General features: G+C 44.6%; 1 protein-coding gene across 4 annotated transcripts in view; it reads left to right on the top strand.

Moving 5' to 3' along the window:
* Window positions 1-12901, top strand: part of PTPRT (protein tyrosine phosphatase receptor type T) — a 716574-nt gene that overhangs the window by 688315 nt on the left and 15358 nt on the right. For all 4 annotated transcript variants that reach the window (XM_037915718.2, XM_043526952.1, XM_043526953.1 and 1 more), the window contains 4 exons: window positions 1384-1538; window positions 4594-4729; window positions 8077-8226; window positions 11589-11762. In XM_037915718.2, the coding sequence (XP_037771646.1) occupies window positions 1384-1538; window positions 4594-4729; window positions 8077-8226; window positions 11589-11762 (615 nt within the window). The remainder of the gene's footprint in view (window positions 1-1383; window positions 1539-4593; window positions 4730-8076; window positions 8227-11588; window positions 11763-12901) is intronic.

The raw sequence follows: 12901 nt of genomic DNA on the forward strand, positions 1-12901 counted from the left end.
TGGGAGTGTTAAATTTTGACTTGTTTTCTACCTTAGTAATCCGATTTTTATGAAGCGTCTTCCAAGTTCATATCAGCAATTAGATGGAAGCATAAATAACTGTGGATACAATTCATAGCACTCAAATGTCTAAATGCATCTATGAATCCAGTAGGTAGATATCTACATGCCATGAATAGTGATTATAGTTATTCACACTGGCAAATTGCGGGTGGGGGGCGGGAAAGCACCAGTAAAATTAGATGCCAGCCAGAGGCCCTTTTAAAAACAAATAAAAAATAACATTCAGGGTCTAAATATGTATATTCTTCCAAAATCTGCAGTTTAGTGGAAGGTTTTTGTGAAGCACTGGTGGAAATTGGAAGCCTAAATAACAGACCATTGCAGGTCTGCCCAAATCACATCTCACACCCTTGATAAGCAATTTTAAAGCTTTCTAAGAAAACTCACACCATTCATTAAACCTCATCACAGCTACACTGGAATATGTTCCAGTTTCTAGTGCCCTGATTTCATATTTTGTTGAACCACTGAAGTGTTAGGCAAGAAATAACCAAAGACAGACCTGGCAGATCAAAGGGCTTGGTAATGGAATATGGAACCCTGCAATCTCTGTGCCACAGCCCAAAATGTCAGCGACAAAATGGTGTAACTAAGTGGAAGCTCTTTGGCAGCATGTGTGTGGAGTAAACTGGTGGTGATGGTCCAGTTCCTAGAGAACAGGTACCTGTATCAGAACAGACAGTGACTGATGTCCTTGTCTGTAGCCTCACCAGAGGCCAAGGATGGGTATGGAAACAACATACCTACCCTCTCAGCACTAGATGCAATCCCTCCTTCTCAGGGTTGAAATGCATTGATGGGCGATTTTTGGGAAGCTTTCTCTTTTGCAGCCTGTGCCTTAACTGCTCTATGGCCTTCAGTCTCCAGGCCTGTCCGTCATTAGCACTACATTCACTTCATCGGGAAAAAAATTAATGGAACAGACTGGATACTAGTGTGGAAATGAGCTGGGAATTTGTACCACTAGTAGTTTCTCTTTGCAGGTGTGGTTGAGCAAAGGTACCCTGGCACTGAAGTTACCCCATAATGTTACTGATTAGCTAATTTTAAATTGCATTTAAGACAATACACTGCGAATGGGTAGCGGGTAACCACTTTCATAATCCTCAGGCTTATGTGATACACTTCAGTTGTAGTGGAAGGTGAAATCTCTTGATCTTTCACCTTGAAATCTCCAGAAGTGAGAAGTGGTATATGAAATGTGCCTTTATATAATTATGTTTAAATGGTAGTTCAGCCCTCTGAATGAGTAAAGAATGCAGTGAAATATGGTGATTGTGACATGAAGGAAGAAAAATAGAGGTTGCATTGTCTCCTCAGAAAGGCTACCATGAGATCCGAGAGATTCGGCAGTTCCACTTTACCAGCTGGCCAGACCACGGGGTTCCTTGCTATGCCACAGGCCTCTTGGGCTTTGTTCGGCAGGTGAAGTTCCTCAATCCACCTGAGGCGGGGCCTATAGTTGTGCACTGCAGGTATGCAATCTGTCTGTCTATTTGTCTGTCATTGCTCATTTCTGTCCCAGTCCCCTTAAGTTTTTCCTGTTTCTTTCAACCTAGTGATCACCTAGCTACTTTTTGCTGTTAATGGTACAGCTTGCTGGCCTTAGAGGTGAACTTGTGCACAGTGGAGCAGGTTCTCCATTGTGCAGTGGCTGCTTTATGCTTCATTGCTGGTGTAAACTGGCCGTGGAACTGGCATCATTGGCCCAGGGAGGATCACTCTAATGAAGAGGATCCTCTGGTGCCATAGGGGCTCTTAGCCCAGTGCCCTCCATGCTGCTGGTGTAGCAGGGGGAAATGGTGCATGGCTGGGATACCCATCCTTGGCTGCAATTTCACCCTTCTGTGACAATTGGCATAACTTAGAGCAGCATCAAGTGAAGGAACTTTCAACCACCTTTGCATGTACACACTTTCACCCCAGCTTCTACTTTTGCTCTTCAGCCACTGGCAAGATCGAGTCCAGGATATCGGTCTTCCTGCTCCCCTGCCTAGTGGGAGATGCCAACTATTGTATATAGTTTTTAGCCTTCACTTAGCCCAGAGCCTGGGAGTTTAATTTCATTCTGGAAATCTGCCATGTAGCTTCCTAAGAGCAACTTAGACCAAAGTGTACCAGGAAGACCTGCTTGTTTAAGAAGAGGGAAGACTCAAAATATTGGACTACATGCTCACTAACTCTGAGCATTATACAGGTTATTGTTATAATTATGATAGGTATTACAGTAGCCACTAGAGTCCCCAGCTGAGACTGGAGCACCCTAGAGCTAGGCGCTGTACAAACATTTGAGAAAACAGTCCCTGACTGGAAGAGTGATCAAGCTAAAATGTGTGAGACAGACAAAGGGCAGGGGTAACAGAGAGGCAATGCGAGTTGGGCAAGGTCATACAGCCGGTCAATGGCAAAGCCAGATCCCAGATCTCCTGACTGACTCCAGTGCCCTATCCACTCACCCATGCTGCCTTTCAGGTACAGCCTCTTGCTGACAGACTTGACAGTCCTTACCCTTGCCAATGTTAGAAAATGACTCCAGGTAAGTATTTGTATTGGGGAACATAGTGAAGTCCTTGCAGCATAGGAACGCTGTTTTTGTTAGTTTGGATCAGACTAGTGGGCCATCAAATCCAGTACGAGGCCAGTGCCAGATGCATTAAAGAGAGTCACCAGACCTCCAAAATTCACATAACCAGTTATGTAATGTCTGATGGGGTGAAAAGTCCCTTCTTCAACAGTGTGACGATGAGCTGATGTCTTGGTAACCCCGCATAGTGAGGACAGATACAAGTGGTAGTCACAAAATTATCCATTTTTTTTTTAAATTGAGCTGCATTTGATTTTGTATTTGCATTAATATATGCATATAATAGCACTGTGGCCTCCAACCACTGAACAAGAGTTGCCAGTATCCCATTGCAAGAAAGACATTACCAGAACAGAGAAATAGTATATAGCAGCTGTTTCCCCAATGCTTCCACCCCAACAAAACACACAAACATATCTGTTTATGGAAGAGGAATAGATGGAACTTCAAGCTAGCAAGGTCCAAGGACACAATTGCTGTTCCATGCTTTCCCCTCCAAACCAAATCAATCATAAGCCAGTTACAACTGTTGTCCCATACCTCTTAGGGAGTGCGTGTATGAGGCGAGGGGGAAGAGAGAATGAATTCCAAGACCACCTCAAAAAGGGAAATAAATGAATCCCTCTGTTTTTAGCAGGCAGACAGATTTATAATAAAATACAAATGAAACCCCAGGAGCTGGCAGGTGGTAGCTCTGGGTTTCTGTCTGCTCTTTCAGAGCTGTGACCCAGGCCTGGCCTTTGAAAGAGACTGGTCCTGATTCAGCAATGCTGAGAAAGAGGGGAGAGATTTTTCATCCTTCACATTTTAATGAATAAATACCATTCGCTCTCTGTTATTTATCTGCTTTTGAATTTTAATGACTAGCTCTAAGTGATAATTACCAAATTCTCCCTACCAATGCCTTGCTGGATAATGTCACCGCTCGATATTTATGGACTGCCAGTGACCTCTAAATATAGAAATGTTATAACTATTTGTTAAAATTTTGAAAAGTAGAGAGATAAAGAGAGAGGAAATGCCACTTATTCATTAAAATTCTGCAAATGAAAAATATCTTCCCCCGTTCAGCTCTTGATTAATCTGGCACATTAATTCATGTTCATTCATATCTCCCTGCTTTACAGCACTGTTTGGAGTTTCATACATCAAAAATTTTCTTGGCTCTAGCTGAGTTTGCCCCTTTCCTCTAGGATAATGGGGAGAAACTTCCTCCTCTCTTTATCCGACACACCTAGACAACTCAGATGACTTCCCCAGTGGGAGAGGGGGCTCATTGACAACACCATTCATGTGAGATGTTTCAAGTCTCACAAGCAGTGGGGGTTCTAAATTTAAGCACTTGAGTAACCCAAAGCTCCCTTCTCTACAGTCTCACAACTCCCACCCTGGACTCTCCCCACCCCAGGTCCAGTTCTCCATGTACCGAATGTAACTCCTACCAACTAAAATGGGAGAAGGATCTTGCAGGTAGAGAACTGGCCCCTCCTTTCCAACATGTGCACCTGAGTATGGCAGAGTGCTTTTAAAAGTCACATGGGAGAACCCCGTCCAAAATATACTTTCTGAAGCTGCCTTTAATTACAAGAGCATGAGTTTCCTCTCTGTCTCAGTTCACAACAGAGTCAGATGTTCTGTAGCTCGGGTGCTTATGGAAGTATTGCTGGACAGGGCTAGAATATTGTTTTTCATTGATCTTCCTATTAGTATCCGAGAAACAATTTTTCTTCTTACCCCTCTCTCTTTTCCCCTTCACAAGAAAACCACCTAGCCTTGCTCTCCCTATGTCTCATGCTATTTCAGCAACACAGAAGACCAGTCTTTCACTACAGAGGGGCAGCTAATGAAGGAAGACAACTGTGCCTCTAACACACAGATTTTTTTTCTCCTCTTGACAGCCCTGCCTCTTCATAGTCTATTGATCAGGGCTTCATTCTTTTTTGCAGCGCTGGTGCTGGAAGGACAGGGTGCTTTATTGCCATTGACATCATGCTTGACATGGCAGAGAATGAAGGTGTCGTAGACATATTTAACTGCGTGCGAGAGCTACGATCCCAGAGGGTCAATTTGGTACAGACAGAGGTAGGTGCCAGCAGCTATTTTCTCTTGTTTTACAGCCCTCCTGTCAGCCTCTGCTCAAGAGGAGCCCATCAGTGAGTTAAATCAATGCCTGTTTCCACCACCAGGTTGTTACATGGAATTCTTTGTAGCTAAACTTGAGTAGGCATGTATTAAATGTTCCCATGTACAGGCACATATTGAGTGTACCCAAGGCATGAGGATAAATCGTGCACCTTGTTACCCATCTGTTGGTGCCTTGTTCAGTTTTTGTCTTGCATTGTATCAAATTATCTCATGAGTCCTGCTGAGTGTCATTGTACCAGGTTTCCACATGTTGCAGCATGCATTGACCCATCAGAATCCCCATGCCTTATGCTCTTCTATTATACTGCACTTATCATGGAAATATCTGAACCCTTACCCCTGGTCTACACTATGAGTTTAGGTCGAATTTAGCAGCGTTAGGTCGATTTAACCCTGCACCTCTCGACACGACGAAGCCATTTTGGTCAACTTAAAGGGCTCTTAAAATTTATTTTTGTACTCCTCCCCGACGAGGGGATTAGCGCTAAAATCTACATCGCTGGGTCGAATTTGGGGTAGTGTGGACGCAATTCCATGGTATTGGCCTCCGGGAGCTATCCCAGAATGCTCCACTGTGACCGCTCTGGACAGCACTTTCAACTCAGATGCACTAGTCAGGTACACAGGAAAAGCCACGGGAGCTTTTGAATTTCATTTCCTGCTTGGCCAATGTGGCAAGCTCATCAGCGCAGGGGACCATGCAGTCCCAGAATCGCAAAAGAGCTCCAGCATGGACCGAAAGGGAGGAACTGGATCTGATCGCTGTATGGGGAGATGAATTCGTGCTATCAGAATTCCATTCCAAAAGATGTAATGCCAATATATATGCCAAAATCTCCAAGCGTAAATGCGAGGTGTTTACAATGCTCACAACTGCAGCGATGATCAGGGTGGGCTCCCGCTTGCAGTGCTATGGCATATGCGCAGACAATCCAGGAAAAAGGGCAAGAAATGATTGTCTGCCGTTGCTTTCACGGAGGGAGGGAGGGGTCACTGACGACAAGTACCCAAAACCACCAGCGGCTACCTTGTCCATTATCTCAATTTTTTAAAATTAATAAAAAAAAAGAATGCATGGTTTCAAAACAATAGTTACTTTATTTCAAAGGGGGGAGGGTGGTTGGCTTACAGGGAATTAAAATCAACAAAGGGGGTGGGTTTGCATCAAATAGAAACACACAACTGTCACTCCGTAGTCTGGCCAGTCATGAAACTGGTTTTCAGAGTCTCTGTGATGTGCAGTGCGCCTTGCTGTGCTCTTCTAGTCGCCCTGGTGTCTGGCTGCTCAAAATCGGACGCCAGGCGATTTGCCTCAACCTCCCACCCCGCCATAAACGTCTCCTCCTTACTCTCACAGATATTGTGGAGCACACAGCAAGCAGCAATAACAATGACCAACAGCGCCAGCGAGCTTTTAAACATCCAAAGGCACATTATACCACCATTTTGCACTTGCTCAGCCTATAGTTGAATGGCTCCTTACTACTGTCCAGGCTTCATGAACCATGGGAGCAAGGGGTAGGTGCGACCACGCAGTGCTGCCAGCTGGGAGAGCAGCCTGAGGCGAAGCCTCCAGCTTGCAGGGTTGCAGCAGAAGCGGTAGAGCGAGCAAAACACCATTGATGAGGACGGCTAGCAGTGCTATGGCATCTGCGTGGTTAACCCAGGAAAAAAGCCACGAAACAATTGTCTGCCATTTCACGGAGGGATGGAGGGGTGACTGACGATATGTACCCAAAACCACCGGCGACAATGTTTTTGCCCCATCAGGTATTGGGAGCTCAACCCAGAATTCCAATGGGCAGCGAAGACTGCGGGAACTAGCTACCCACAGTCCACCGCTCCGAAAGTCAACGCTAGCCACTGTACTGTGGACACACTCTGCCGACTTAATGTGCTTAGTGGGGATACGCACAATCGACTGTATAAAATAGCTTCTGAAAAATCGACTTCTATAAAATTGACCTAATTTTGTAGTGTAGACATACCCTTACATTATGCTCATTTGATATCAATTAATTACATGTAGCTAAACAAATAAGTGAAATATGCCACAAAATACATTTCCCTAATCAATCCAAAGTATTAAAGAGTCTGATTCAGCCAGCTACCTAAGTACATGCACATACTTGAAGCACGTACATGGATCTATTGACTTCAGTGGAACTAGTCACTTGATTGAAGCTGGATATGTACTTAATTACCTTGCTGAATCAGGACGATAGAGCATAGAAAAGAGGGGAACAATTATAATTCTGCTGGACTCCATTCCCAGGATATAGTCTCTCTAAAGAACACTCTGTTTACCATGTGGAAAACCATGCATCTTTCAAATGACCAGTAATCCGAAGTTCATTACAGAAGAGAGAGATGGAATAGAGCCGTTAGTGCATCTATTGTTGTTTTTACTGCAATAGCACCACCTGGGTATAATTGCTCCTAACGTATTTGTGGGATCCTTGTCCTAGACTAAGTGTTTACACTGATTTTTTCCCTCCATTATGTCTCTGGGGTCCAGAGGCTTCGCATTTTATGTTTAAATTTGAAAGGGATTGTACAAGCCACATTTTTAATGGTGGGCAAAACAGGTTGCCTCCCAAAATGCTGTTGTGCTTGCAAAAACCTGTAACTGCGCATCTTGTGACCCATCTGCAAGCAGAATTTCCCCGTTTGAATCAGCGAACTGCCCATTTACATGCACAAATGTAGAATTTTCTGGGCATAATGAGTGCACTTGAATTTTGTCCTGCTTGAACATTTGTGCTGATGAGACACATTCTGCACAAATCTGTGGCACAGGGAGTGTATATATGGATCTCGGGCTTTTGTTGCTCACTGGAAACATTGCTGGAGTAGTGTCATCTACTCCTGTGTTGCAGGTTATTATAACTGAATTAAGGGAAGCAGTCACCCCTAAGGAGTAGAGAACTGGTTCCAACTATAAGATCCAAGTTTTCTTTTTTAAATTATCTGGTAAAATTATTTTGTAAAAAGAACAATACTAACCAGGCCATCTTGGCAGAAGGAATTCAGGGCTAAGACCAGCCTCTCATCAGCAGTAGCTATGCACTCAGCAACTGGTGGAGGGAGCTCATCAAGTTGTATCTTCCACAACATGCATGCATGTGCGTGCACACACGCTCGCATTTAAAAATCTGTAGTGAGCACAATTTCAACAGAATCAGCATTTACAATTCCATGGTATTTAAGTTTACTGTGAAATTTTGTGATATTTATTTAGAATGGGGTTAATTATCAACATCTTGTCCCTGTGCTCTGTGCAGGAGCAGTACGTCTTTGTACATGATGCCATTCTAGAGGCATGTCTTTGTGGCAACACAGCAATTCCGGTTTGTGAGTTCCGATCCATATATTACAATATCAGCCGACTGGATCCACAGACAAATTCCAGCCAGATAAAAGATGAATTTCAGGTAAGAGCACCTGGCCCTTTTCATGTCTGCACCAATAGCAGTTGGTGTTTTGCGTATGTGTTTTATCAGTTGTTTTATCTTATTTCATGATTGCCAGTAGTCCAAAAGTGGGTATAATATTCACTGCTAATATTGCACTTTGCTCCATTCGTGGCCCAATCCTAATTTCAACAAATATTTTTGTTCTTACTTTCACTACATAGTTTATGTGAGAAAATGTCAGTTTGTGGGTCATTTATTAACGGTTGACTTTGACTGTGCTGTTGATGACTGATTGTCCAAGTTACATGGGATTCTTTCTCCACCCTGATTGGATGACTGAAATTTTGTATAAAGGAGAATCACAAGCCAGGAGTAATGCACTTTCCAGTGCAGATTTTCAGGTGCAGAATCATTTGTGCTAAAATGGAATAAACTTTGAGGCTGCACAAACATTTTCACAAATACCTGGTGGCTGCTCAGCAACAATGAACAATGACCCCACAAATAATGGTGGGCTGAACACACTGCACTTATTCCCTGGAATATTTCTGAATCACTTTTTGTGTTTTCAGCCAACTCTAGTTCATGGGAAAGGCAAGTCTTTGAAAAGCGTTTTTGAAAGAAAAGAGGGAGGGAGGGACTTTGGCATTCATTAATTCAGAAGTTATCCAGACTAGCCATTAACAGCAAAGTGCAGAACTCTCTACCTGCAGCAAATCTCCACTGCAATGTAGTGTCTCGACCAGCACCAACCTACAGTAATAATATTCTGCAGTTTTAAGTGATGGCTACTGTGGTGCCAGATTGGAATTAGATGGTTTTCTCCATTCCCATCTCTCAACCCTCCATACACAAAGTGAGATCGTATCCTTTCTGTTAATACATGGCATATATTTACCAAGATTTGGGTACAGCAAAACTGTAATTTGAATCCCAATGACTGGCAATGCCATTAATGCATCTGCTTTTCACAAGTGGCCCGTGTTTTGTACAGGATTTCTGGTTCTGGACACCTTACCTGTCAAATGAACCAAAGCCCAGTTTCCTGAAATGTAGTGCTTTTAAACAATGACACCGCTGTTTATGCTTGTTTTGCCAGGATCTGAGTGAGACAGATTAGTGTCCTGCTCACTTGCTTTACAAGCTGTGGGAGACTGGCAGCTCTTGTGGGAAGGGAATTCTTTAGTTTGCTTAAGAGCATCCTTCTCCATCTATTTGTAGAAAGCTGTGTTTACAGGACATCACTTACACACAGCATTCTTCTCAGCCCTAATCGTGTGTACTTAATAAGAACAGGGAGGGATGCAAAAAAATATAAGTAGCTGCCATCTTTATGAACCAGTTGAGATAGCTATAGATTTATTATTAATTATTAATTATTATTATTATATCATAATAATTGTTGTTTCAATAGCACCAAGAGTTTTCTGGATGGGTGGAACCTCATTGTCTGAGCATTGCATAAACATATCAGAAACATCAGGCCGTGCCTCAAGTAGCTTTTATTATGTGAATGGGAGTAAGATGTAATGGGCGGGGGGGAGAGGGCTCGAACACAACGGTGAGGGGACAGCAGGGGAAGACCATACTATTAACAGGAATACAGGGTGGCAGATATCCTTAGCTGAGTGTACAGTTTGGAGGCTTAAACATGTATATTTGTTTATTGGACAAGTGGAAAAGGTACTGATGAATTGCTAACCGGGCTCCTGCGTTGGCATTTTCATTACTCAGCTTACCATGGGCATCCTGGCAGAGGTGTGTTTTCATAAGGGATTTGAGATACATTGTTCTTTCTGCCAGACCGTCTAGAAATGGAACTCCATCGTGGACAGGCCTGAGTGAACTTTTGAATTTAGGAACAAACAGTAACGTTTTATCTAAGGTACTGATGGAATCACAGATTCAGACATCCCTGCATTTTCAGATGGTTTGAAGTTCATGGTCTAGATCCTAAGTTTGCTGCAGTAATGTCCCACTGTGGCATTCGTGCAGCTCCTCTGCAATAATTTATCAATTCTATGTCTTCTGGAAGTTTGTTTGATAGTCAGAAGGGAGTTTAACTGTGTGAATCAGGCTAATTCAAGAAAAGGTTGTCTGCATGCAAGCAGGAAAAAGAACTATAGCTTCACATAGCCATCCACCTACCAACACTTAAGAAAATAGTGCAAGAGGCATCCACTTTGGTGTTCTCCCTTCAACCCCCTACTGAGCTCATGGGACTAGTTTGACAGCAGAGGGGAAGGTTGTGAACACCGGAGAATAAAGACGTTGTCTAGGTTTAAAAGGAGATACCCCCTCCAGAAGGGTGAGAGACAGCTAAGAGGAAAAGACTGACCCCCAGCCCCAGACATTAGGGGTGCCTAGGAAAGAGAGACCTGCTTCGGGTCTCTACCAGAGGATGGCCAGACCCTAGCTAATATCAACACGCATGTAGACTTTTTGTTGCTTTATAATCCTTGTTCACTTATGTTACACTTTATTGCTACTGTTAAGATAAAACAATATTCTGATTTAAGAAGGCTGTCTACTCACTATATTCACCACTGGTCATTGACTGGTCATTGACTGCCCAGGCAAAGAACCACGGTTCCAAACCCATTTGGACCTGCAGGGAAGACTTGCAGGTTCTGAACCTAGCTGGACCTGTTGGGTAAGCACTAACAGAATACCATAGTCCAGGATGACAGATAGGTGTGAGAATCACGATTCCAGCCCCAGGGATGGTAAAGGCACAAGGCCTGACACCAGTGGGGGTACACTCAGGCAGTGGGTCAGAAGTGTGTCCAGCCCTGTAACCGTGACAGCAACTGTAATCTAAATGAGAGAACAGAAAAGTGCCATTAAACCTGATCTGGTGTCTTAGAATTGGATGGTTAATTGTGAAGATGAACATCAGAAGCAGGAAACCTGCCAAACACACAGTGGAGTCACGAGATGACAAAGGCGTTAAAAGGACACTCAAGGAAGACAAAGCCATTGCAGAGAATTCTTTGTATCAGTCCTCACTGCAGGGGATGTTGGGGAGATACCCATGTCAGAACTAGTCTTTTTTTGCAGGGGGGACGGGGGAGGGGGGAATCTGAAGTACTGCCCCAAATTGATGTGTCAGTGGCGGAGATTTTAGAACAAATTGATCAATTAAAAAGTAATAAGTCACCAGGACCAGATGGTATTCACCCAAGGGTGAATCTAAAGTCCTGCATCCAAACAGCTCCATACTTGGGGAAGCTTCACATCCGGATCTCAGCTTTGTGAGTCTTTTCAAAATTGAAAGTAAAGGCTACAGAGCATGTTGAGTATCTGTACTCGATGTTTAAGGGCGTCCCTTTTGGAACTCTAAGAGGCTTTGCCTGTACCTCTCTGTCCTCCAATTACAGACCCTCAACATTGTGACGCCGCGTGTTCGGCCAGAAGACTGCAGCATTGGCCTCTTGCCAAGAAACCATGACAAAAATCGCTGCATGGATGTGCTGCCCTTGGACCGGTGCCTCCCTTTCCTTATCTCTGTGGATGGCGAATCAAGCAACTACATCAACGCTGCACTCATGGATGTAAGCACAACCTACAGGCACTGTTAGCAATGGCACCAATCTCAATTTGTGTCAGGTTTGTTAGGCATCAGTTCGTTTCCATGCTTGTGAGAAATCGGTCATACACAAGCTATGCTTGTTTTTCGGGGTTCCTTTTGCTGATATCTTGCAACTAGAGCAGCACCATGCTGATTGCCCCATGGAAAAAAAATTATTGGGTGCTGAGCACCCACCGGCAGCCTGCTCCTCCCTTCCCACCCAGTGCCTCCTGTATGCTGCCGGCCTTACCGATCAATTCCTCCCCCACCCTCCCAGTGCCTCCCGCCCACTCCAGTGCCTCCCAGCATGCAGGAGGTGCTGGGAGGAAGGCACTGAAGAGGGAATGGGACGTGCTTGGGGGAGGGGGCCGAACTGGGTGGGAAGAGGTGGGGCAGTAAAAGACTGGGCAAGGGTGGGGGCTTGGGAGAAGGAGTGGGATGGGATGGGGGGAAGAGGCAGGGAGGGGGTGGAGGCTTGAGGGAAGGCATTGGGTGGGGGCGGGGTCTGGGGCGGAGCAGGGGATTGAGCACCCCCGGGGCCCGGAGGAAGCCAGCGCCTCTGCACGTTCATACACGTGCAGGAATGCATCAGTGGTGTTCTGAGGACATTTTTGATGCCTTCACGTTTCCTTTATTGGCAGAGATCTTTCTTGACCGATGGGCTCAGGGGAGAAAAGCCTGGGGTGCTCTCACGAAGGGGTAGGCAGGCGGGTGGAGAAGCTGCATAGGCAACAGTATTTAAAAAAAAAAGTTGCAATGCACTGGGAACCCAACAACCCTTTGATCTGAGTGTATAGAGGGAAGAGTGTTGGCAGAGGAATCAGATGTGCCCCACGTGTCAGAGCCTAAGGGCCTGCGTGAGGTTGTTGTAAACCTGTGTCTGGGGCTGTTTTCCCTCTCCACCTCACTTTCTTTGCCCGGTATAATCTAGTTGGGCAGGTCACTTCTTTATTGTAAATAATAGTGATGGTTTCCATTTGCTAAGTTACCCAGAGACCTTTGGGCAGGGGTGCCTGGAAAGGACATTGCTGTCGGAGTATTTGTAAATCTGACACAAGGTGAGGACTTACCATTTCTTCCAACCAACATAGGGAGTTGGTTTGGGGTTTTGTTTTTGTTTTG

This window comes from Chelonia mydas, chromosome 13, assembly GCF_015237465.2.
Source record: "Chelonia mydas isolate rCheMyd1 chromosome 13, rCheMyd1.pri.v2, whole genome shotgun sequence".
In the NCBI taxonomy this organism is placed as follows: domain Eukaryota; kingdom Metazoa; phylum Chordata; order Testudines; family Cheloniidae; genus Chelonia; species Chelonia mydas.